The sequence below is a fragment of the Podarcis bocagei genome, assembly GCF_964188305.1.
Source record: "Podarcis bocagei genome assembly, chromosome: 10".
Classification (NCBI taxonomy): Eukaryota; Metazoa; Chordata; class Lepidosauria; order Squamata; family Lacertidae; genus Podarcis; species Podarcis bocagei.
The window spans coordinates 63,929,969-63,957,120 of record NC_138135.1 but is presented as its reverse complement, the minus strand read 5'-3'; the positions used below and the strand labels follow the sequence as shown (position 1 = coordinate 63,957,120).

General features: G+C 45.7%; 1 protein-coding gene and 1 pseudogene across 3 annotated transcripts in view; one reads left to right on the top strand and one right to left on the bottom strand.

Annotated features, from left to right (window-relative positions):
- Positions 1–1,274: 1,274 nt before the first annotated feature.
- On the bottom strand, positions 1,275–5,268 carry LOC308596844 (tetraspanin-7 pseudogene; annotated as a pseudogene). Its single transcript has one exon. The product of its transcript is annotated as a tetraspanin-7 pseudogene (transcript).
- Positions 5,269–12,139: 6,871 nt separating this feature from the next.
- Positions 12,140–27,152, top strand: part of TRABD (TraB domain containing) — a 33,005-nt gene continuing 17,992 nt past the window's right edge. For both annotated transcript variants that reach the window (XM_081211800.1, XM_081211801.1), the window contains exons 1-3: positions 12,140–12,362; positions 23,383–23,445; positions 24,851–24,929. In XM_081211800.1, coding sequence (XP_081067926.1) covers positions 23,422–23,445; positions 24,851–24,929 — 103 coding nt within the window. In that variant the 5' untranslated portion in view covers positions 12,140–12,362; positions 23,383–23,421. The remainder of the gene's footprint in view (positions 12,363–23,382; positions 23,446–24,850; positions 24,930–27,152) is intronic.

The window sequence follows — 27,152 nt, the reverse complement described above, 5'->3', positions numbered from 1 at the left end:
AATGCCATTGGCTTGTGTGGCTTGGCTCCTTTGCACAACTGGATATCTTTTTTCCCTTTCCTAAAGCTCCCCCTTCAAGCTCAAGTCAATTAACCTCTTGTCCAATGGTCCCCAAACTAAGGCCCGTGGGCTGGATAAGGCCCGAGGGACTCATTTATCCGGCCCGCGATGACCCCCACCACCCGCTGCCGCCTCCCACTCTTACTGACGCTGCACGGCTGCCCACTTCCGGGTCGGAGGAGCACAGTAAATAGCTTATGCACATGCACAAGTGTTATTTGCGCATGCGCAAGCATTATTTCCGGTGCACATCCGGGTCGTAGGAGGCCCGTGCACATGCGCACAAACTATTTCTGGTGCTCCTCTGACCCAGAAGTGCGCCGGAAGTAGCGTGTGCGTACGCTTATAGGCATGCGCTCCTCCACTCTCCGGCCCGCCATGTGATTGGCGCTGGAGACACCGGCCCGAGGTGCGGTAAGTTTGCTGACCCCTGCTCTTTTCAACCCAAGAGTACTGGCTTGCTGAACAGGCAGAAAGGGTTTTGTCTTAGTTTACATGTGAAGAGTCTAAGACAGGGATGTCCAAAGTCTGTTTCAGGGGCCTAATCCGGGCGGCCGCCTGTTTAATCCGGCCCTTGTGGCAGTTTATTTCCTGGGGTAAAATTCTTCAATCTTAAAAAAAGAAGCTCAACAACTTCAATCCTAAAAAAAGGTTAACAACTTTGGTCAGCCCTCACGGCCCTTCACTTCATCAAATCTGGCCCTCTTTGAAAAAAGTTTGGACTCCACTCGTCTAAGACTTGCCAAAGGGCTTTGACGCTTAAACCGTTTATCCAAGCATCCCATAGAAAACCTCTTCTCTGGTCCCCCAGGCTTATCAAATAGAAAGATGAGCATGCAGCTATTGACTCTCGTACACTATTTCAGCCAACAAAACTATAAATATGATAATAGCACCACTTCTTTCTTCCAGCCTGCAGATTTTATATGATAGCTCATCTGATGGAAAAGTGGCTGCGTAATAGTAGATTAAATGATAAGATTAACGGGGGGCGACATCCAAATCTCTCATGGTTAGAAATTCTGAAGTATCTTCTACGTAGCATTCCCATCTCCCAGCCAGCCAACTTTAAAAATTCTTGTTTTATGGATTTGATTTACAAAAAGTCACTCTTCATCTTTTCCAGATTAAAATCAACAGCATTTTTCTCATTGGGCTGAAATACAATTCAACTTAAAACAATGTTTTGTTGCAAGTGGATGATTACCATTGGATGATTATCAAGCACACCTATGGAAAAAATTGTTTTTAAAAAATCGGTATATCTGCAACTGTGCGTCATTCTGATGATGACTCTATGGTTTTCACTAGAACAACACAAAGATGCAGAACACTACAGGTGTGTGTGGAGTGGGCATCATATACAAAAACAACACAACACACAGCGGCTCCAAAGGTTTAGAATGGTTTGCATTCAAGGCAAGTTTTCCTGGCTGCAGTTTGGAGAGAAACACAGCCCATTGGCCATCGGGATTGGCATGTATTTTGCCAGGAATTAACTTTTCTATCATATTAGGAATACACAAAGGGCCCTTTGAGATTATTTTCACCCTCTGAAAATTGGACTTGACTATTATTTTTCTAAGATAAGCCCCTTTCAGAAAACATCAACACCATTTTACATTGCAAAAGAATTGCATCTCACCTCATCCGGTCTTGCGTGATTGAATAACAGAGAGCTCAAAGTTCTGCCCTCTCCGCCCTTCGTTGCCAAGAGTTCTCTTCCTTTCTGACCTTCAGTTTTCCTTGGCCCTCCCAAAGGAAAGCAACAAAGGCCATTCTCCTGCTTTCTTCCCATCAGTAACTGTTCAGATCTCTGTCTTCCCCTCGATGTTTGATCCATTCTCTCCCATTTTTCTTCCATGACTCAAAACACAGTGAAACTTTATGGCAAACGTCTTGGGCCAAGGAAAATTTAAGAGTTTGCTTTTCTTTCCACCATTGTATAAAGAAGCACCAAAGCTGAGAGCAGGTTTGTAAAGTGGACAAAATAAAGTTGGGCAGAATGAAAGCAGTTGCTGCCATTCATGTCCTCTGAAGGCAATGAAGGGGTTCGGTGTGGGTGGATGGAGAAATATTTCAGGAACAAAATTAGGAATTGGTCCATCTTGCAGAAAAAGAGAGAGATGAAATGGGGAGATTTAGCCAGGTTCCCTGGCACAGTGTCACTGATGGTAGGTAGAAGGAGAATTAGGAGGGGGTTACAGGGGGAACCAAATGCAAAGATAATGAGGTGCCGTGCCAGAAAGATGGTTAATTTGTTTATGTATGCAATCACAGCAGCTAGGTTCCTTTATGCTCAGAGATAGGAAAATGAAGCAGTTCCCACTAAAGAAGAATGGATAAGCAAAGTAATGGACCACGTCGATCCAGCAAAGCTAACAGCTAAAATAAGAGAATTTAATGATGCTTGTCTTTTTTGAAGAATGGAAGCCCTTTTCGGATTATTTGAAGAAATATGAAAATATGAAGAATCCACAAGCAGGATTAGGATGATGAGAAAGAATTAGAGACTCTTGTGTTATGATTATGATGTAAAAAGGGGAGACAGGGTGCAGCAAAGCAGGGGGGACAAGGAAAACATCATGGACAATGGGATGGGAAGTCAATAATATAGAAGTTGGGGTTTTTTAATGTAGTCATACCTCATGTGACGTTTGCTTCATGATACATTTTTTCAGGTTGCGTCCCACGGCGACCCGGAAGTACTGGAAAGGGTTACTTCCGGGTTTCACCGCTCGCGCATGCGCAGAAGCGCTAAATCGCGCCGCGCACCTGCGCAGATATGGCGCTTTGCAACCAGAGATACCACTGTATTGGAATTGTATGTGGGATTTCTGGAAATTTAATCAAATAAATTTGGGGGGGGGAAGATCATTGAGGTGCCGCGGCAATGCATGCAGAGAGTGTGGTTGGAGGGTTTGTGGTGGGGCTACAGTACCTTCCACAGTCTCAGTGCTGCGTCCGAGTGAGCTACGAGCCATATTCAGTGTGGGATGGTGCTTCCGGGCGGCTGAGCGTGGGGCGGGACCCGAGCAGCCAGCAGGCAAGCCAGGATGATGCCCACCACCTGCATGAGTGCCAGCCCAAGGGCCGCCGTGGCAATGTAGAACATGTTGTCGCTGACGAAATTGTAGACCTTGCTGTAGCACCCGTCGCGGTAAATTCCCCGGGCGCCGAAAGGGAGAGGGCTGTGCAGGCACCTTTTGCGTGCCCTGCAGCAGCTCGCGGGCACGGAGCCGTTGGGTGGCTGTTGCTCCATAGACCACGGCGAGGAAAACCAGTCGCGGTAACTTTCCACCCCGCAGCAGTCCAAGGTGTGCTGGACGGAATCCAGAGCCTCGGCCTTCTCCTCGTCCTCTGCGTAGGAGCCTATGGCTTCGCGGAGGCCGTTCTGGAAGCCTTCGGCGATAGCCTTGCGGTAGAACAAGCTGGAGAGGCCAGCCGCTAAGCCGGCAGCCAGCACCGCCAACTGAAAGCTCCCATAAGTGCGCAGCAGGCATCGGTGTTCGGTGGCGGCGCTGAAGCAGCCCAGGAAGCCCCACACGATGACAGCTGCGCCGGTCGCCAACAAAATGAAGGAGGTGTTTGGGTATTGGTTGGTGGATAGCACCAAGTAGGTGCCCAGGGAAATCTTGGCCCAAATGCCAAGGGTAACCATGGTGAGCCCCGCTGCCCAGAAGACAAAGCTGAAAGCCATGAGGAAAAGCTTGAGCACAGCCATGGTACCTTTCTGGCGACGGTTGGTAAAATCTCCTAGGTGCTTATAACCGGTATGGAGGAAGGAAGTGGCACCGACTGATGCTCCTTGAAGCTGGCTGATGCTCTGTGATGCCACCTTTAGATGATATTTCCTTGAAGTTTTGGTTAACCTCCTCCACCTTGCAAGCTGGGCAATGGTGAACACCTTCACTCGGGACCCCAAGAATGAAATGCTGAATGCATGCTCTTGCCAGACGATGGAACTGGGATGGTGTTGTTTTGGGGTTCAGCAGCTTCACAACCAGCGGAGGTTGTTGCAGGGATCCTAGAGCAGCTCTCACAGAGAGGAATGTTCGGAAATCTCTGCCTCCTTCACCTGGTCAGAACTCAGGATACCAGTCTCTTTCTCCCTATTCTGCAGAATGCAAAGAAGATTGCACAGCACAAACCAGTTGGACAGGCTCTCCGGTCAAATTGCTGTCCTGGTTGTAGTAAAAGCAGCTTTTGACACCCCAGAAGAGAGAAGGACTGCCTCCTGCCAGAACTGTCTCTCAATCACTCCAGACACTCCTGTCCTTGCCTCTCCAGTTGCACGCTCCGCCTTGGTATGTCAGCTGCTAATTTGTCCGTCATGGGCTCTGGTTCCCCAATTCACGCAAGCTTTTGTAGCTCAGAGATTGCTTTTCATTCAGCTGCCACAGAGGAAAATCAGCCTCAGCAACGGGGAGCTCGTTTTCCTGCAAAGTGGGCAGGTAGCTCTTCAGCTTTGATCCTTCCCCTCTCAAGAGATAACATATAAATGTTACATACCTCCTTTTTAGCCAAAGCTGAAGATCGCAAGATTTCCCGGTGCATCCCAACCGGTGGTGAAACACTCATGTTAACAGATTTCCCCATTCCTGAAAGGGGGAATGTTGCATCTTGCCATAGACTGTGCTGATAACTTTCAGACGTAGGTAAAGACTGTCAGAGTGAATTGTAAATAAAGAAGAAGGAAGACTATTGTACAGCTGTTTTGCTCCGTAATGTAAATTCCATGGAGCTACCGTATACTTACGGATACAGAACATCTGGTGACTCCTGTGCTGTATTATGGAGATGAATGAGAGTCTTGCAACCAGCCATTCCCAGAGTCTACACTATTTCACACATTAATCTAAGGGGGGGATAGGTACGTCAGAAAAATCAGGTTACTGCACTGAGATAACAAGGATCCCTGATCTAAGCACCCACCTTTCTTCGCTGCTCTGCCACCATTCACGCATAGCAAGTAGTACGGCTTTCCAGGAGGGTGAAATAAATAGACTGTTTAGCTTTCCCTTTGATAGATTTATGGCGTGGCGAGTATAGGGCTGTATAACAGATCTATCACTTGCTCTTTTCTTGGGAGTTGCAAGCTATAAAATGAAAGGGTTTTGCAGCTGGCAGGGCAAGATTAGTCCTGGATGCAAGATATCGGCGTCCCAGATTGCATTCACCCAAACAGCAAATGTTTCCTGGTCACCATGTATGTATCGACATACAGTGGTGCCTCGCAAGACGAAAAGAATCCGTTCTGTGATTCTCTTCGTCCAGCGTTTTTTTTCCGTCTTGCGAAGCAAGCCCATTGAAGGATTAGCGGATTAGCGCTATTAGAGGCTTTTAGAGGTTTATCTGCTGATCGGATCAGCTGATAAGCGGCTTAGCGCGATTAGCAGCTTTTAGCGGCTTATCTGCTGATCGGATCAGCTGATAAGCGGCTTAGCGCTATTAGCGTTATTAGGGCTTTTAGCTGCTTTTAGCGGCTTATCTGCTGATCGGATCAGCTGATAAGCGGCTTAGCGGCTTAGAAAAAGGGGGGGAAACCCGCAGGAACTTGCAAGACATTGTCGTCTTGCGAAGCAAGCCCATAGGAGATTCGTTTTGCGAAGCACCTCCAAAACGGAAAACTCTTTCGTCTAGCGAGTTTTCCGTCTTGCGAGGCATTCGTCTTGCGGGGCACCACTGTACAGAGATGGGCACCAGAGAGTAATTTTAAGAACCCTCACAAAAAAAGGAATCTTTTATTTCATTCCACACCTGTTATCCAATATCTGTTGAGTTTCCCTCCAAAAAAATATACTCATGATTATGCAGTTGCCCTGGAGCTCAAGGAAAAAACATGATTTGCTTTTATTTGTTTCTTCAGAGAGGCTGCAAAAAAAGGAAAGGGGGGGGGGAAGCAGCATGCTAATTGGAACATAAGGCCCAACAAAGAAAGACCGTATGAGACCACCACCTTGTTGAACCTCAGCAGGTCTGGATCTGGTCAGTGCAGACCCTCCAAGTGTGGTGTAGTGGTTAAGAGCAGTGGACTCGTAATCTGGTGAACCGGGTTCGCGTCTCCGCTCCTCCACATGCAGCTGCTGGGTGACCTTGGGCCAGTCACACTTCTTTGAAGTATCTCAGCCCCACTCACCTCACAGAGTGTTTGTTGTGGGGGAGGAAGGGAAAGGAGAATGTTAGCCGCTTTGAGACTCCTTTGGGTAGTGATAAAGCGGGATATCAAATCCAAACTCTTCTTCTTCTACTCTTCTTCCAAGTGTCCCTATTTTACAGGGACAGTCCCGGACTTACAGAAGCTGTCCCGGTTTCTGATTTGATCCTGGAATGTCCTGCTTTTCCTTAAAAGGGTAAAGGGACCACTGACCATTAGGTCCAGTGGTGGCCGATTCTGGGGTTGTGGCGCTCATCTCGCTTTATTGGCCGAGGGAGCCGGCGTACAGCTTCCGGGTCATGTGGCCAGCATGATTAAGCTGCTTCTGGTGAACCAGAGCAGCACACAGAAACGCTGTTTACCTTCCCGCTGGAGTGATACCTATTTATCTACTTACACTTTGACGTGCTTTCGAACTGCTAGGTTGGCAGGAGCAGGGACCGAGCAACGGGAGCTCACCCTGCTGCGGGGATTCAAACTGCCAACCTTGTGATCTGCAAGTCCTAGGCTCTGTTGTTTAACCCATAACGCCACCCACGCCCCTGCTTTTCCTTAGGAGGTTCCTATTTTCATCAGAGAAATATAGGAGGGTATGGAGTTATATGGCCCCTGAACCAAGGAGATTATTATTATTATTGAATGAAAGGTAAAGGGACCCCTGACCATTAGGTCCTGTCGCGGATGACTCTGGGGTTGCAGCACTCATCTCGCTTTATTGGCCGAGGGAGCCGGCGTACAGTTTCCGGGTCATGTGGCTAGCATGACTAAGCCGCTTCTGGTGAACCAGAGCAGCACACGGAAACACCGTTTACCTTCCCGCCAGAGCAGTACCTATTTATCTACTTGCACTTTGTGCTTTCAAACTGCTAGGTTGGCAGGAGCAGGGATCGAGCAATTTGAGCTCACCCTGCTGCGGGGATTCAAACCGCCAACCTTCTGATTGGCAAGCCCTAGGCTCTGTGGTTTAACCCACAGCGCCACCCGCGTCCATTATTATTGAATAGGTTGTCCTTATTTTCATTGGAGAAATGTTGGAGGGCATGTCAGTACCTTCAAGCACAGTCACCAGCAGACCACCTGCATGTTTCCTTGGGTTCCATGATGGACGAAAGGTGAAATATCTGTAAAATAATAGATCCATCTATTATAGTAAAGGTAAAGGGACCCCTGACCATTAGGACCAGTCGTTGCCGACTCTGGGGTTGCGGCGCTCATCTATTATCCATCTATTATACCTGGCCATAAATGTTACGTACTGAAGTCTTCACATGGCAACACTGCCATCATGGCATGGCTTTTCCCAGAAAGGAGAAGGCTCTTCCATCTTCATTTCAGTACAAAGTCCATAGGCTAGCTCAGTGCTTTTTCCCTAATGTAGGCTGCTCTGTGCTATTTGCCATCCCTATGTTCTGTCTGCATTTTTCTGATAATAAAACAAGTCTCCGGTGCTCATGCAAACTACATCAGACCTTGTAATGCTACCTATGGAACGCCACAGCTTGGAACCGGGGAGTGCGAAATACATTTTAATTGGGGGGTTAAAGCAACGATTACCTGTAAATCATTAAGCCACACACATTTCTTGCCTTGACTATGAATAGTACAAACTGCTGATCTCAAATACTGATTGCTGAGTTTTTTCCAGAGAGCTTTGAAAAAAGTCCAGGTATTTCATTTCTTCTTCTTTTTTTTTAGTACTACCAGCGGTGCGATGGGGGAAAAATGCAGATTATTGTGCATTTAAATCCTGTTGGGGGAAAGGGCCACTGGATCCAATACTTGTTGGATTCCCCCTGGGAAATATTATAATGTTCCAATTAGCATGCAAATGGCACTCTGTTATTACAGAAATGTGTGGTGCATCAATCTGGGGTACCGTAGCTCTAGTAGAGATGAACTGGATCTAATCCAAAACAAATTCTCCGACTTGGGAGTCCTATGTAGTATACCAGACACAATGCTTAGAACTGAAGTAGGTGTTGCTTTCCTCAAAACACACATTAATAAATCCATGATTCCATACTTGGGGGGGGGGGGATCTGATGTCAGACAAACCATTATTTTTTTAGGCTTGCAGAATGGGGAAGGCTGGGCACAATGTTGTATTATCTACCTGCCGCGTACATTGCTAAGGATCATATTGTTCTCTGGAGGCCTTGGTGAAGATAATAATGATATATGGAAGCATTTTAGGCTGTTAGCCCACAGGATTAAATGTATTCAGGTATGCTATGTCTGCATATCACTAAAAAGGAGATGTAAGCTCCCTCTAGTGACTCATTTAAGATAAACCATTTGCCTCTCAAAGCCAGCCTGTACTTTCAGCGTGCCTGTCTATGAAATGGAAATAAGTAAATATAGTTTCTGTTTGGGTTTTGTGTCTCTCCTGTGACGGGTTTTCCTGCTACTGGATGCCAAATTTCAGGTTGTTAAAGTTTTAAATGTAAAATCATAAGGACGTTAAAACGGTCTGCGTCACACTTGGAAAGGAGAAAACAGATGTGCTGTTTCATCTATGGAAAAGCTGAAATTAATCCACTAAACAATTAGAGACTCTTTAATTGCATTTTGGGCAGCTATGCCTCTCCGTGTGGCTACTAGCAGAACCCTGGGAAAAATCTCTTCCCCCTTATTTATTTTTCAAATTATTTATAACCCGCACTTTCATAAAAATATAACAAGGCAGAATACAGCATGCAAAGTTTTGTATACTCCAAAAGCTCCCCAGTCTCCAACTGACTGTGATGCTATCCAGAAGATAGCATTAAAATGAGTATGTCCTGCATTAACGGCCAACTGGAATTTCAAAAAAACGGACAATTTTGGCCTTGCTGGACTACACAGAAGCCTTAAAGGCTCAGCCCAGAATTGTGATATTTCAAAAGTAAAAATACCAATCTCTTCAGAACTTCATGGGCTTTAATATGATATGGCAGTGTGGTGTAGTGGTTAAGAGTGGTAGTCTCGTAATCTGGGGGACCGGGTTCGCTGGGTGACCTTGGGCCAGTCACACTTCTCTGAAGTCTCTCAGCCCCACTCACCTCACAAAGTGTTTGTTGTGAGAGAGGAAGGGAAAGGAGAATGTTAGCCGCTTTGAGACTCCTTCGGGTAGTGATAAAGCGGGATATCAAATCCAAACTCTATGAAATATGAGGGACTTACCTTAAAATTAAAAGTTACAAATTTTTACATTTTAAAAAGTGATTTAAAAAGTCAATATGATTGAAAATCCCCCCCCAAAAAAAGTATTGATCAGTTCATATTTCTAAGAGTTTCCTGCAGAATTTCATCACATTCTTTTTTTTAAAAAAAAGTATGTACATGTCTGCCTTATTGGCTGCTATTTAGGATAAATGGGTCTTCTTGGGAGTAAATCATGCCCTAGACAGCTTAGAGGACAGAGTTCTCCTGGATGAGTTAGGAGAGGCAGTACAGGCTCTGAACCAATGGATGTAGACCAATGAACTGAAGCCGAATCCAGATAAATGGAGGTTCTGTGGACAGTGAGATTTCAAATCAGGAAATTGGTAGGACATCCTGTTCTCCATGGTGTGGCAATCTTAATAAGAGCAGGTTTGTTGCTTGGGGGTGCTGCTGGTGTCAATGTTGTCAAAGGAGGGTCAGTGGGATGTGGGTGGTCTAAACCACTGAGCCTCTTGGGCTTGCCGATCAGAAGGTCAGCGGTTCGAATCCCCACAACAGAGTGAGCTCCTGTTGCTCTGTCCCAGCTCCTGCCAACCTAGCAGTTCGGAAGCATGCCAGTGCAAGTAGATAAATAGGTACCACTGCGGTGGGAAGGTAAACGGTGTTTCCGTGCACCCTGGTTTCCATCGCAGTGTTCCGTTGTGCCAGAAGCAGTTTAGTCCTACTGGCCACATGACCTGGAAAGCTGTCTGGGGACAAACAGCCTGAAAGTAGAGATGAGCGCCACACCCCATAGTTGCCTTTGACTGGACTTCACCATCCAGGGGTCCTTTACCTTTTACCAACGTTGCCGATGAAGGCTCAGTGGTCAGTAGTTGTAGCTCATCAACTCCAGCTGTTCCTGGATACTGCACCCACATTTTGGTAACTTCCAGATTGGACTATAGTAATGTACTCTACATGGGGCTACCCCTGAAAAGAGTTTGGAAATGACAACTGGTACAACAGCCAAGGTGTTAAGAAGAACTGCAGGCTGATCTCCTGTAACATCAGTTTTGAAGGAATTGTCCTAGTTGCCACTTGCCTTTCAAGTCCTATTCAAGGTGTTTCAGGTGACACAGAAAGCTCCAAATGATTTAGGGTCCAAATATTTGAAAGAATCTCCTTGTACTGTATCAACCTGAGCAAGTATTGAGATCAGCAAAGGACACCCTGCTTATAGACTCAACACCAAGTGAGGTCCGGGGTGGAGTGTGAGAAGGGTCTTCTCTGTGGTGGCCCTACGCCTATGGAATGACTTCCCTCCTGAGGTCCATCGTGGACCAATGTTGCTGCCATTCTGACAGGTAGCCATAAAAACCATACCTATTTAAAGGCTGAAGCCTTAAAACACAAACACCCCTCGCCTTGCAACTTTCCCTCTCTTGCCGCCTGCTGATTGAAAGCCTCAATCCAACCTGTGCTTACTCAGGAGCAAGCTCTGCTGGAATTACAGGACGCAAAGGATCAGACTGGAACAGGTTTGTGGGGCATTGGGGGAGCGTACAATTTTTGCAGATTTCTTCAGCGAGGGATGTTAAAAATATGTTTTTGGGTGTGAGGAATTCAAACCTGCTATTATTTTTAATGTTTAAAATTTAAAGTTTTTAAAGTTTTATTATATTTTTGTATATGTTGGAAGCTGCCCAGAGGGGGCAACCCATTTAGATGGATGGGGTTACAAATAGTGGAATTATTCTTACTGCTATTAGTGACTGGACAACTTTTAGCTTTGTAAGTTTACGTTTGATCGAGAAGCACATAAACTGCTTTCGGAAAACCAATGGATTTTAATTTTACCTTCTGAAAATGTCAGAAAATGCTAAATAACAATAACAATAATAACTGCAAGTACAGTACTTGGCAATCATTTTTTAATGATTTCTATGCAGTCTTACACACATTTTACTTCCCAAGCAAAACTAAGTCCCATTAATTTAACCCAAGCCACGTGACAACTTTCCAGCACCCCTCGTTTTTGTTGCGATTCGGAAAGCTCTAGGGCAACTTTGCACAAACGGTTGTGGAAGCTCCCGGCGGAGTTTATAATCATCCTTACCCTTACTCCTCTACTTATTTTTATTTATTTATTTATTTGAAATCATTTTTATTTGATTTCACAAATATAAATTTATTTATTCATTCATTTTTTGAAATCATTTTTATTTGATTTTACAGATATAAATTTATAATAATCCAAATGCATATCCGTACGTATAGAGGCGCCTCTGTATCTCGACACTCCTCCCCACCATCCCCTCCACGGGTCCTAGTGTCAACATTTACAACTGCGCATTATCCCATAATCTATATTTGGCATATTATCCATAGTGTTTGTTACGTCGCAAGTGAGATTAAAATCCTGCCAACGTTTTCATCTCCTTACAGTGGCCATTCTTTCCCCATTCTTTCTAAAAAGGTTTTGCCCTCTTGGTTCCTGCAACTTATTTATTTGTTCGACAGGGGAAACGGAGGCACATCTATCTATCTATCTATCTATCTATCTATCTATCTATCTATCTATCTATCTATCTATCTAAAAAAGCACCCCGCCCCATTCACTCCAAGACAGGCAAGGCACGTGCGCTTCCCGCTGCGCACTTTGGGAGATGTAGTCGCCTCTCCCTCCCTCCGCCCTTGGCCTCCGCGGGGCCGGGGGCAGGAAGCGAGGCCGAACTACAGCTCCCAGAGTGCACCGCGGAAGTGTCTCCACCACCCCCACCCCACTCCCTCCCTCTCCGCCTTCCTCCCCTCCCTCTATGAATGACTAATACCAACATGTTGTCAGGCTAATGTGGCCGCGAGTACCTGGAGGGCTCGCCTCCCTTTCGGGTTTCCTTGGAGCGAGTTGGGGTCCTCTCCAAGCGCCGACGCCGACGCCAAGCTCGGGCTGGTAGCTTCCTTCCCTCCCCCCCCCCCACCGAAAGCACCCTGCACGGAGAAGTGGGGCTCGGCTTGCCAAGTAAGTCCGGGGGGCGAAGTGTGGGGTGAGGAGGGAGAGAGACCATTGGCGTTTCCTGCGCTGGGTAGGCGCGCGCAGGGAAGGAGACCCGGCTGCCTCGCCTCGCCTTGCGCGCCCAGGAGCGCGCGCCTCATTGTCGCTGTGCCACCGCGACACAAGTCCTGCTGCGAGGGGGGTCAGGCGACAGTAACAGCAGCGACAGCAACAGCAACAACATTCCCTCTCTTTTTCTCCCCTTCCTTTCTTCAAAATGGCCAGGAATCAAGAGGGGAAGGGTAGGAGTTTGCAAGAGGAACTCCTACTTCTTGGGAGTTTCCTAGCAAATGGGATTTTGTGTGTGTGTGTTTGCATTTTTCATTTTGGGGTGGGAGTTTGAAATGCTGTCCGTTTTTAAAACTTTTTTTTTCTTTTGCCCCACCCCACCCCCCAGCTTAGCAAGTGTTGCCTCGTGAGGCTGTTTTGAAAGGTTGCAGATTCGCCCCAAAGGTTTAAGTTTTCGCTGGCTTGGAAAGCGCGCAAACTTTCCTGGGTGGGCCTGCTTTTTGGTGCGAGCGAAGGCAGAAGCTGTAAGAATGCTGCTTTGAAAAGTATGTGTCATACTTGTGGCGAGAGCAGAGAAAATGCGGCCTCATCTGATGGATATGTGTCTTCCACCACCACTTCCCTTCCTCCACCACCTCCGATTTTTTTATTTTATTTTTAAATTATTTTCCCAGGGACTTAGGAGGGTGATATGTCATGCCCGAGGAACTTAATTAACTGGGGACACAGTGCTTCTGGACTTTTATTTTAGAACAGTGTGCATGGTTTGATTAGATCGCAGGTCGTCCTGTACTAACTATTCTTCTAGCGAGCAAAGCTTATTGCTCGGCCACGTGTGTTACTTAGTGATGACGCTGCCTTGCAAATGCAGTTGATTTCAAACAAAAACCGGAGAGATTGTTTCAGCGGGCCACTTGGAATGAAAACGTCAATTTCCCTTCGTGTCATAACCAATGTCGTGTTACAGAGAACATCTGGCCTCATACAGGCAGTGTGGACAGCTTGTCTCGGAAATAAATTTATACTGGAATTGTGGAGTAGCCCCGCCGTTGTCATGATACAGCCTTGACTCATCTAAAACTATCTGGTTTATTGGAGGAATAGAATGGAGAAATTTTGTGCGATCTCTTGGTGGGTTTTTTGTAAGAGCAAACATTGAGGCATTTACGATAGTAGTACAGTGGTACCTTGGTTTACAAACTTAATCTGTTCCGGAAGTCCGTTCTTAAACCAAAGCATTCTTAAACCAAGGCGTGCTTTCCCAAAGCAGCAGGGGACTTAATTTACACTCAACAGGAAGCGGAACATGTTCTGCTTCCAAGGCAAAGTTCACAAACCGAAACACCTACTTCCGAGTTTGCAGCGTTCTTAATCCAAGTTGTTCATAAACTAAGCTGTTCTTAAACCAAGCTACCACTGTATTATCTTAGCAGTAAGGTAACTGAGAATTGTTGCAGAAACCTGCAATTTAAGCAAAACTCAAAATGGCTCACTGGATCAGTCTTCCTGACATGTTTTGCACCCCAACTCCCACCAGCCCCAGCCGGCATGACCAATGGTCAGGGGTGATGGAAGTCCAAAACATCTGGAGGGCACTAGCTTGGGGAAGCCTATGTTGGATTGAAGGCAATTCCATGTGGCCTTAAGTTTTGACTTAGTTGTTCTGTGTTATGCCTAAAAGCTTGCTTATGCCTTACAATCAGCAAAAGTTGTTACCATATGGTTGGGTGCGGAGTTTGGCTAACACTTCACTGCTTGAAGGGGTAGTACCTGCTACATTGAAAGAGGCTACTTCTAAAGAAACCAGCTCTGGACCCTTTGACTATTGGCCCGTTGTCAATACCCTCTGTTTGGGTAAGGTGGTGGAGAGGACCATGGTGGGGCAGCTACAGGTGTTCTTAGAGGACACAGATTATTTAGATCCATTCCAGGGTTCAGGCCTGTCCATGGAACTGAGTCACCCTTGGTCACCCTGATGGATGAGAGCAGGACAGAAGGAGTGCAACCTTGCTCCTGCTTCTTGACCTCTTGGCAGCGTTTGGTACCATTGACCATGGCATCCTCCTGGACCAGCTGTGGGGAACTGAGGGCCTTGTATTATGGTGGTTCCAATCCTACCTTCAGGACCGAGTCCAGAGAGTAGTGCTTTATCTTTAGTACTATTTAATATCTACATGAAACCGTCATTAGGAGTTTCAGGGCAAGGTGTTGTCGGTATACTGATGACACTCAGCTTGATATCTCCATAACATCTGAATCGGGAGAGGTTGTACAATCGCTGGGCCATTGCCTGGACGCAGGGGGGAAATGGAGGAGGAAAACAAGCTGAGCTTCAGTCCTGGCAAGAAGGAGGCACTGTGGGTGAGTAGCTGCTGTGTCTGAGAAATTGGTCCTTTGCCTACCCTGGATAGGGTTGCACTCCCCCTGAAGGAACAAGTTTGCAGTTTGGGAGGGGGGTTGCTTCTGTCACTGGAGGCTCAGGTAGCCTCAGTGGCTAGAAGTGCCTTTGACCAACTGTGACTGGTTCAACAGTAGCACATGCATTGGTTGCTTTAAGGCTGGATTACTGCAGTTCACTCTGCATGGGGCATCCCTTGTGCTTGATGCAGAAGCTGCAGTTATTGCAGAATGTTGCAGCACAATTGCTGATAGGAGGGAGTCAGCATATAACACATGTGGTCAGAGTTTGCACTGGTTGCGAATTTGTTCCTGGGCCAAGTTCAAGGTGTTACTATCAGTATGTTGTTGTTGTTTAGTCGTGTCCGACTCTTCGTGACCCCATGGACCAGAGCACACCAGGCACTCCTGTCTTCCACTGCCTCCCGCAGCTTGGTCAAACTCATGCTGGTAGCTTCGAGAACACTGTCCAACCACCTCGTCCTCTGTCGTCCCCTTCTCCTTGTGCCCTCCATCTTTCCCAACATCAGGGTCTTTTCCAGGGATTCTTCTCTTCTCATGAGGTGGCCAAAGTATTGGAGCCTCAGCTTCAGGATCTGTCCTTCCAGTGAGCACTCAGGGCTGATTTCCTTAAGAATGGATAGGTTTGATCTTCTTGCAGTCCATGGGACTCTCAAGATTCTCCTCCAGCACCATAATTGAAAAGCATTAATTATTCGGCGATCAGCCTTCTTTATGGTCCTGCTCTCACTTCCATACATCACTACTGGGAAAACCATAGCTTTTACTATACGGACCTTTGTTGGCAAAAAAATCACTATATAAGGCCGTAACAATTTGGGACCAGTTGACCTACAAGTTTGCCTTACCCTACACATGCCAATCTCTTAAGATTTGCAGAACTTGCACTATTGCAGGTTCCATATAATACCCACCCCACATTTGTAAGAACTTGATCGTTTAGTGTGGACTACAACTGACTGGGGCTGATGGGAGTTGTAGTCCAAAACATTTGGAGAGTGCCAGGTTGGCAAAGGCTTCAGGGTGCTTTCAGGTGACCATGCCAAGTATAGTGAAACTGACCTAGATGTCAGCCTTGGTGTGCTGAATAGTCTAGAACAGGGTTTCCCAAACTTGGGTCTCCAGCTGTTTTTGGACTACAACTCCCATCATCCCTAGCTAGTGGTCAGGGATGATGGGAACTGTAGTCCAAATTTTGGGGAACCCTGTTCTAGAAGCCGCTCTTTATCGCCTCACCCAAAGGCAAGGTGCAGTTCAGCCCAGTTTAGGAGACGTTTGAGCTTACAAAAATTCAGCCTCCCAACATATGTAGCTTCTGAATAGTCAGTTGGGTTTGTCTGCCAGCTGAGACCTGGCAAGCTGTTGTGTTGAAACATGCCCAGCTGTTCCATCCCCTAGAGAATACTCTATGCCTCCAGTTCCAAGGAGCCAACATAAAGTTATTGGGTGAAAGGCATCTAAAGCGAATGCTTAAAATTCTTAAGGGTTGTGAAAAGTGTAAATTCTACTTTGTTCATTTTCCTAACCTTCCAGGAAGTGGTATTAGGCTCTGTGTGACGTGCGGGCCACATGGAGGTCACTCATGATATACTGCAGTGAATTATGCAGGCCTTTTAACTAACGTGTTGCATATGAGCAGGTACAGTACATGTACAGTGGTACCTCTGGATGTGAACGGAATCCGTTCTGGGGGGCTCCGTTCGCATCCTGAGTAGAACGTAACACGCGACTGCGCGGGTCGCGTTTTGCCACTTCCGCGCATATGTGTGATGTCATTTTGAGCATATGTGCGAGCGGCGAAACCCGGAAGTAACGCACTCGGTTACTTCCGGGTCGCCGCGGAGCGCAACCTGAAAATGCTTAACCTGAAGCTACTTCAACCCGAGGTATGACTGTACTCTATAATACTCAAGGCAGATGCATGAGGAAACACACCTTTATCTGCCACTAGCACACACTGTACTCCAATGTCCTCAAGATGAGATAAATGCCAATATTCTCCTTGCACCATCATGCAGAACGCCAGACGTTTATCTGATGTGTGCGCTACAAATTAGCAGAGCAATTCAAAGCCTGGCAGGACATGAAGGAGTGGCATATCCACATCCCTAGCCCCATTACTTGTTCCTTCAACTGCCATAGTGCTCAGGCCTTACGCCATCAAATAATGACAGTACACCATGTTCCATTTCAGGGCTTCCAAGTTCCTGCCAGCAATATTTCCACTCACCCGCACTTTTGGTGGGTAGAACGGGGGAGCTTTGCACCAGCAGAGTGGTGGTACCATCAGACAGCTGTGGTGGAACTGTTCTGGACTGGGCCTTCCAATCCTCCTCCCCTGCGTGGTGGATTAGTGGCATGTATTTTATCCTTAAGTAGCTTTTGCTTCTCCTCCCCTTAAATATGACCTTGGTCTAGTTCAGCAGGTTTCATAAGGACTGGAAAGCACATAAAATGATAATCGTGAGCTGGGAAGACAAGCTGGTTTGATGGGAGACGAACTCGTCAGGATGATCGTTCCACTGTCTTAATTATGTCTTGGCTTGCATTAGTGAACGTCAAGTATTTTGAAGAACTTCCATTGGTTCAAAGCCAGTGTGACTGGTCTGATGATGAAGTCTCATTTCTTGCTCTGGTTGATTTAATGCTTGAGGAAAAAAATTATTTAGGAACCAAATATTCATTCTCAACAAAGTTGGAAAAGTACTTTTACTATTATCTATCCAGTAGGTTCTGTATTAAGATAAAAGGAGAGGAGACACTGGTATTTATCAGAAAACAGCAAGACAAATGTATAATCAGTTGCCCTACCCTGGTAGATTCTAGGGCTGCAATTTTTGTATAAGAGCAAAAAAATCAAGTTTCAGGGTTGGGTGGCAAGGCAGATTTAAAAATTTGTTTGCTGTAGAGATTTCTTTTATCTGTTATATTCAACCAGCTGATGTTGAATGTCTTTGAAACCTAAATGTAGCACAGTCTGCCATGGGTTTCAATAGTGGTAAGCTACAGTGGATCCTTTTTCTGAAGTTATACTCAGGCGTAAGACCAAGATCCATGTGTGAATGGAAAGCAGGTGGTCTCAGCTTCAAGTCTCCCTGGTGTTGTGCATATTGTCTAGCACTCCTAGTGTCCACAGGTTTAGTGTGCATAGGTGTGTGTTCAACTGTACATACAAAGGCAGCTGTCCTGCAGATATGCATGCAGAGGCAGAGCGTGTGTTGATCTCACACATCAATTGTTGGCATCCATCCCATTGGTTACAACAATGTGCTGGTTGCACCAATGTTGCAGGTTCGATCCCTATAAGAGACAGCTGCATATTCGTGCATTGCAAGGTGTTAGACTAGGTGAACCCTTCAAGTTCTATAATTCTATAATCTCATGGAAGAGTGGTGCTTCGGGGACAAACAGCTGGAGAGTTACAGCTCTTGCTGTGGTTGTAGAGACTGATATGGGAGTGACATGTTTTGTTGCAGCTGGGGCAGAAAAGGTATCTGGTTTTGCTGCGGCAGATGCACCATGGTGTTTCTTCTCTTTGCTCTCCTCCCAGCAGCCATTCCTCCTCTCCTTACTGCTGTGGATACACACATGTCAGTTTAACTTCAGAATAGGGCATAAGGAGAACCCAAAGCACATGGTCTGTAAAGAAGTGTTGCCTACAAAATATTAGGCATGGAACTGCACGAAGGACATACTGTATTTATTGCTCTATAAGACTCACTTTTTCCCTCCTGAAAAGTAAGGGGAAATGTGTGTGCGTCTTATGGGGCGAATGCAGGCTGCGCAGCTATCACAGAAGCCAGAACAGCAGGAGGGATTGCTGCTTTCACTGCGCAGCGATCCCTCTTGCTGTTCTGGTTTCTGAGATTCAGAATATTTTTTTCTTGTTTTCCTCCTCCGAAAACTAGGTGCGTCTTGTGGTCTGGTGCGTCTTATAGAGCGAAAAATGCGGTGATTTATTTCAGAACAACTATATACAGTGGTACCTCGGGTTACATACGCTTCAGGTTACAGACTCCGCCAACCCAGAAATAGTGCTTCAGGTTAAGAACTTTGCTTCAGGATGAGAACAGAAATCGTGCTCCAGCGGCACGGCAGCAGCAGCAGGAGGCCGCATTGGCTAAAGTGGTGCTTCAGGTTAAGAACAGTTTCAGGTTAAGTACGGACCTCCGGAACGAATTAAGTACTTAACCCGAGGTACCACTGTACCTGTATAATGATTTCGTTGCTTTCATTTGCTGCGTGTGTGTGGTTGTGTTTTTTTTTACTGTCCTTCTGCAAAGTGCTGCAGTCAGCAGAAATGGCCTACCCTTCCTCACCTTTTATCCCCTCTACAAGCGAGCCTGTGTGGCGTAATGGTTAGAGGGTTGGACTAGGACCTGGAAGAGCTGGGTTCGAATCCCCACTCAGCCATGAAGCTCATTGAATGTGGCTCCATCATTCCCATCAACTTGGTGTGATGTTTCAGCGCAATTCCTAATCTTGCTTGGTCCATTTCCAGCCAAGGAAGGGCTATGCTGCAGTTGTTCTGCTTCCGAGAAGCTTCCGCTGATTCACCCAGTACTCACCACCCCCTTGGCCAGATACCCCTCTGATGTAGCTCATTGCGGCAGCTCTTATCTTCATTATCTGTCTAGAGCTAGATGATCCTGATGTGTGCGTCTGCAAGAGACTGGTGCAGCAGGTGCTGCTATGCAAAGCCATAAGACCAAGGCCAAGCTACACATTGCATTAAATACACAGTTTTCCTTTCCATTGTTTGCACTTAAGATAGTATCCTTCTGCATGGGAGTAGTAGTCGTAAGTGCTGACTCCTGAAAGCTTCTGAGAATATCCCTGCCGTTCAGGAAAACTGAACCAAAACTTTGATTTCCTGTCTTTGCCACAGCTGAAAAATACATTAAAATCATGGGCACTGGATGTAGTTGACAAAGCATAGTTGTACATGCGCGTATCTTCCTTGTGTACAAGTCTTAATTTCTATAGTTACAGTAAAGTGTTGCTTCTTAGAAGACATATCCTATCACACATCATTCCCAAAAGTAAGTAGCATTAAAAATGAGCCATTGTGAACATGGGGAACAGAATTAGTTATTTTTAGGACAGCGGTTCCCAACCTTTTTGGTATGATGACGAACAAGTCCGCATTTACCTGGTGTGGTGACCCATTGATTTGTTGTCACGTAAATTTTGGACCTTAGGTTAGAATCATAGAGTTGCAAGGGACTTCAATGGTCTCCTAATCCAGCTGCCTGCAATGCACGGATCCTGCCCACAGCTGTTCCCGGGTAGACTTGGACCAGGTCTTCAGCAGCTGTTGGTTTCATGGATTTTAACTGCACGTTTGACTGTTTTATAACCATTATCTGAGGCATCCTAAGCAGAGATGTATGTAACGCCCTGGTTCATGCGGAATTCATTGAAATGTTAATGTTAGTTATACAAGTTATTCAGAGGGTGGCATTCGACTAGTGCAGTTTGGGACCAGTGCAGACAGATTTCCCATTTCTGCCATCTCACTTCCCCAATTCTCCTCTGGAGGGTTGGAGAGGGAACTCAGAACTGATTATGGGAGAGGAGTGCGAAGCCTGCCCTTCCCAGCTGAGAGAGCCCCAACCCCACTCCTGCTTGCACGAGAGTAGGAGTGGGATCGGGGCTGCGGCCTTGCATGGCTACTGTCCAGCTGCCTTCCTCTGGGAGGGTATCTTATGCCTTTCCTCCCAGTGGAAGGCAGGCAAGTGGTGTAGGGACTCTTTGATGCTGCTGCTGGCTCAGCGCTCTCCAGCAGCCCCTCTCCACAAGGTGTGGATGGGGTGATCTTTGCACCCCACGCCTTGCAGACTTCGCTTGGGAGGGTGGGCTGCGTCCTTCCTCCTGGGGTGAACGAGGAAAGAGACCTGCACAGGCGAAGGCAGTCAAACACACAGAGCCTGACAGGTTCTGTGCGCTTGGCTATTGCCGCCTGGTCCGTCTTTGGGGAGTGGGGGGCAAGCGGACAAGGTAGATTGCCCACCCCCCACGCCAGCGAAGGCCTCAGGGCTCACTCAGCTGGGGACAGGAGCCTTTCCGCCCTCCAGCTGAGCAACAGGCTGGGACCAGCTGTATTGGCCGCAGACCAAGAGGCACTATGGTGAAGGCACCTCAACTGCCTTCAGCAGTTTCACCTGGCTGGGGCCAGTGCAGCTTTTTTCAACATCTCAGCTTATTGCCAAGCGACAATGTTTGGCTGACGAAACACCGCCATGTTGAAAGCCCAACATCGCCCAGCCCTAAAGTGTATGGTTGCACAAGCCATGTAAGCTATAACAAACCACGAGTATTTTTCTGTTCATGTTAAAGGCCATTATGGCACATATCCATGCGATGGCTGAGCTTGCATATTGCAGGGTATGTCAAACGTAGTCTCGTTATTGATAACATAGCCTGCTTTTCTGTTTCACCTTCATAGCAGTCACTGCTGAAAAACCTGTCTTGCAAAGTTACGCACTGCCCAAATTATCGCAACACAGATACGGCTTCGTTGGCAAGCTCAGGATATTCAGTGGTAACGGGAAACGAAAATTTGGATAACCTTGCTTTTGAAAAATTTACCTGTGAGGGCCCTACCACATGGCAGTTCAATGAGTTGCTCTTTTTGCGCAAAGACAACTTTGCGACGTTTGCTGCAAACGGGTTTTGTGCTTGTTCAAAGTTCTCTAGTAATGCAAAGACTTCAGATCACCCTGGGCTTAACTGCTGGTAACAGATTGCTACAAGGTGCTCATACAAGGTGCTTTGAGTGACTGTTACAGCTCACCCCTGATGAGCGAGTGTGTGTGCAAAAAGAAGGGGTTAAAAATGGGTGTGCCGTTGTACTGTAAGCTAAAGTACATGTGCAGTACTTGGATGAACTTTTGCCTGCTGCCTACTATGTCAGAGAACTAGGAGTAGAACTGCAGAGACAAGACAGGTAGTAATATAACTCTTCTTGCTCCAATCCAAGAATACTACACATTCTAGGACTGACACATGTGCCACAAGCTTACCGTTAAGGCTGGGTGATAGCTAGTTTTCAACATCATGATATACCACCAGCTAAGCATTGTGATATACTGATATATCATGATACCTGAAATAAGAATGGAGCTATATAGAGGCATTGGCTAGCTTCATGGTTTTTGCATAACACACCCACCCACCCACCCACCCACCATGTTTGCAATATATTGCAAGCTTAAAAATTATGAAACTGATATAACTGATATAATGAATTGAAAAAAAAAAGTTTAAATTGACATTTGTAAAAAAAACCTAGAAGCATTTTTGTTAGGGATTATAGGACAAGACCTGCCATGAAAAATAAAGAACTTCTTTATGTATGCTACAACGGTGGCAAGAATCTTGATAGCACAAGGATGGAAGAATGAGGAAGTCCCAACGAAAGAACAGTGGCAAGAAAAATTGATGAGTTAAGCAGAACTGGCCAAATTAACATATAAACTGCGTGAAAAGGACACCTGTGACTTCAAGGAAGAATAGGAACTTTTTACAAACTATCTAAAAAGACAGCAAAATGAACTGGACTCTTTGGCAGGTTTTGAATAAACATTCACAAATTTATTAGTTGAACATATGATAGATAAAGCAAGGACATGTACTGTACAGTTTTGTAACATGCAGAAAACAATCAGGGAGGGGAACTAAGGGAAGTCCTTGGTGGGGGGAGAGGGAGGGTTGAGGGGGGAATAATGTAATTGATTATGAGGATTGACAAATTGTTATGTTGAAATTGGTTAATAAAAATATGTTCTAAAAAAATTATGAAACTGATATCACAATATGGACTTCAAACCGGTTTTGGATGATGTATCGATATATCTGCCAGCCCTACATACCACCCAGTCCGCTGGTGAAAGTTTTGGCTTTAAAGAAGTTGTTCTGATGCGCCTTTTATATCTATTTTAAAAACCAACAACTTTGAACTCTTGACAACTTTCGGAAAGCCTGCTAGGTTAGTCTGATACTTTAGATGCATAAAATAGCTTTTCTAGCATCCTAATGACTAACACGTTTATTGCAGAATTATCTTTTTTTAACCAGATGTATGGTGTGCTTTGACTTATGCTGTGGGGGTTTGTTGGTAGGAAATGGTTTATGAAACAATACTGAACCAGCTGAGCAGATGAGAGTGCTTTCTTTGTATTCTTGTGTTTCTGACACGAGGAAGATGGGTTCTCTTTCAGGAGGAAGAAGGAGAGGAAGTAACTGAAATGTGGCCTCTAAGTATGTTTGACCAAGCTTCACGTTCCTGCTAATTGCCTCTGGACAGAATGTTCAACCTCAGGCTTCCCTATATATTTATCTTTCCACCTTTTTGAATGAATCAATAGGCACAAAAAGCCAGGTTGGCAACAGAGACAATCGTTACGTCGTGTATCACCGCTTTTGCGTATTTCAGTAACAACATTTGTGCAGATCTATACTGCCAAACACTAGCCAATCGTTAAATCTTTTTAAATGCATTCTCCGCACCTTGCTGATTATTACCCCTGAACTCTACCCCTCTTTTAATGTTTTGCAGGTCTGATCTGGCTGGTGGAATTTAGAGAACATTCTCGCGATGGAGGGAGAACAGCAGCAGGAGGTAAATTTTGGGAACAGCAACATCCTGTGTGGAGAGCGGAAAACGCTTCACTGGGCATTTTGGTTTAACAAAATTTCTGAGGGGCTGCTGTGCTTGAGCTGCAGAAGCAGAAAACCAAAGCACCCTGAGATCTTTTGAAAGAGAAGCATGAGTTACTGTGGCATGTATTACTTGTAGGCAGGAACTAACCCAATAAGAAGTTTAACGTATTGTGTTGCTCTGCAGCCTTCTGCCTTATCCAGGGTAGAAAGGGCAAACCTATGTCCCTGCAGATGTTAAATTCCAGCTCCCACCAGCCTCAGCCAGCATGGCCAACGGTCAGGGATGATGGGAGCCAGTCCTTCTTTTGGAGATAGATAAGCGGCGCTAGTTCTCATGTCACTATAAAATAACCCCTAGTGCATAGCCATCAAGCGTCCTTTATTTGGCGGGACAGTCCCTTATCCCAGCGCCATGTCCCGCTGCTGTCCCTTATTGATGATGTCCCTTAAATAAGCTACCGAAGGTAATGGGGCCCTTTCTATGGCCAGCTGTCCTTTGTCAACAACAAATTGTTGCTGTTTTTTTGTGTTGAATATATGCAATATGGTAATTTATGGACCTCATAGGTATCTAAAGCCATTTGCATGCAACAAAATATGTATTTCATCAAAGTAATTGTTGATCCCTTATTTTGGCTGCTGATCCCTTATTTTCGAGGCTGCTGGTCCCTTATTTTCAAATCTGTAAGTTCACAGGCTCCCATTTCTGCCTTATGTAATTTGTGAATCTATGGGTGTGTTGCATTATGGGGAATTTTATTTATTTATTTTTATTTAAAAACCCAACATGTCTCATGACTACTTTGTATCTGAAGGCAGCCCTGTTTAGGGAAGTTTCTAATGTTTGCTGTTTTATCGTGGTATTAATATTCTGTTGGGAGCCGCCCAGAGTGGCTGGGGAAACCCAGTCTGATGGGGGGGCATAAATAATAAAATTATTATTATTATTATTATTATTATTATTATTATTATTATTATTAACACCACTAATACACCCCAATGAGCAAATGTGTGCACTCACCCATTGTCTTCTATGGAGAAAGCAGTATGGGTTTATTTTATGCCAGCAAGATAGCAGAGATAGCTTGCTTGTTTTGCTGAGCCCTCACACAAACCCTACAGATGTATTTTGAGCTGTTAGTGACTTGAAATCACAGCCACATCATTCTAGCACAGATCTCCACAAAGTGAAGTAATTGTGCTACAAGATGCAAAACAAACTTGCCTTGTAGCCCAGACTGTGTTTAAAGTTTATCAGCTTCTAGCATTTGTTATAATCGTTGATTTATCCGTGCACAGAACATGCTTTATTCAAGCTCTTCTTTCCACTCGCACAATTCACCCCTTTTCTTAATCCAACACAGATGGCTGCAGAACCAGCGCCTTCACCTGAGGCGCAAGGAGATGGGCCGAAGGAAGCTGCGGGCATTGCGTCAAATATTTGTATGTAATAGTTGTGGGTAGCAAAGCCATTTTGCCTCCTACGTCTTGTCTTAAAGCAGTTAATGGCTAGAGTTTGGGGTGGGTGAGGGTTAAGTCTGGTCTACCTATGCAGTGGCAGAGCTTGGTAGAATGGACTGTACCACTTTAGAATGGACTGCACCATTCCAGTATGTGAAGTGATGATAGTCGTGTTTTGAGTGCTTGTCTCTAGAGGACCAGTGGCAACCAGGAAAGTGGACAGCTGGGACCTTTTCCTTTGATGTTTTTGTTTTTACTTGTTCGGGAGGCATTCAAAAATGAATCTGCAGTGGTACAGTCCAGGCTGCCATCTTGTTGTAATGCATGTGTGGGCAAGATCCTAAGGCACATTGGAATACTTAACTAGCATGGGCACAAGGTCTAAGCCTGAAATCCTAAACACACTTTCTAGGTAGTAAAAAAGGTAAAGGACCCCTGGGCGGTTAAGTCCAGTCAAAGGCGACTATGGGTTTGCGGCGTTCATCTCGCTTTCAGGCCAAGGGAGCTGGCGTTTGCCTTCCGGGTCATGTGTCCAGCATGACTTCTGATGCAATGGGACACTGTGACGGAAACCAGAGCTCATGGAAACGCCGTTTACCTTTCCGCCGCAGTGGTACCTATTGATCTACTTGCACTGGCGTGCTTTCAGACTGCTAGGTTGGCAGGAGCTGGGACAGAGCAACGGGAACTCACCCCATCGTGGGGATTCGAACCGCCGACCTTCTGATCGGCAAGCCCAAGAGGCTCAGTGGTTTAGACCACAGCACCACCCGCCTAAACCCCATTGAGAACCCTGGAAATTGCTTTGGAGAAAGCATGCATAGGATTGTGCTTTAAGTTAATGAGGAGGCAGGGCACCATGGGCACCACATCTTCTCTTCGGAGTATTATTGCCAGCAATGTGTCTGGACCCTATTTTAATTAGATGACTAGCTGAAATATTTTTGCCCTGCCTTTCGATACAGAATTTCATGGTTTACTTAAAACAGTTGAGCTGAGTTCTGTAGAGCAATATTTTCAGCCCCAATGGAATCATCAAGCTGCTTATGGAGAACCCAGTATGCTGGGTAGAGAATTACTCTCTTGCTGGGATGTTGCTGATTCTGCGCACTTAGGTACCAAGGATGCTAACCACATTAGCATTTCTGAGCTAAATTTATTTCACAGGGTTGTTGTGAGGACAAAATAGGTCTTTGGAGGGAAGGCAGTTATAAAATAATGTGATAAAACAGCTACAAATAGTTAATCCATATATTTATTTCAGAGATTTGTGTTCTGCCTTTTAGGGCCGTACAGTCCTCTGAAGGCAGTTTACATTCCCCTACCCCCAAAAAAATAAAAGTATAATGCCATATTTATAATAGCATTAATGTTATCCTGTGTAGAGATCTTGTAAGAAAACAGACTGTTCCTAAAACAAAGGTTAATGCTGTATATCACATGAATTATAAACTCTGTCGGCGCCAAAGCAGGAAGTATTTTGTGAAAAAGTTGCCTCTGCAAAGTTCAGCTCCACCCCCTATACCATCCCCAGTTTGATCATGGAGAACAGGCTGAGAATTATCTTGACAATGCCCTCCTATTCAGAGTCAAGGAAGCAAGCCTCCCCGTCCCTCTGGTATGGCTTGGCGACTTCATGCAGCCAGATCTGATTAGCACTGTGACGGTATTGCTTCTATGAGAAACTCCTGCTGTGTTTTTGTTTTTAATTGGCACCGGCTCTGGATTGGGGCCAGGCAGGGGGGAACATTGCTGCAAACATGAAGTGAGCAGGGCACAAAAAGGGCAAGGAAGGTGGTGGTTTGGGGATATTTTTCAAACACACACACACTTATCCTGAAACCCTCCCATTTGTCACCAGAATGTTTATGGTCAAAACTTTAACCTGGCCCCATTAAACATTGTACAGTCATACCTTGGTTCTCAAATGCCTTGTGACTCGAACATTTTGGCTCCATTTAAACATTATACAGTCATACTTTGGTTCTCAAACACCTTGTGACTTGAACGTTTTGGCTCCATTTAAACATTATACAGTCGTACCTTGGTTCTCAAACGCCTTGTGACTCGGACGTTTTGGCTCCTGAATGCCGCAAACCCGGAAGTGAGCGTTCCGGTTTGCGAACGTTTTTTTGGAAGCCAAACGTCCGACTGCTGCTTCCACGGCTTCCGACTGAGTACGGGAAGCTCCTGCAGCCCATCAGA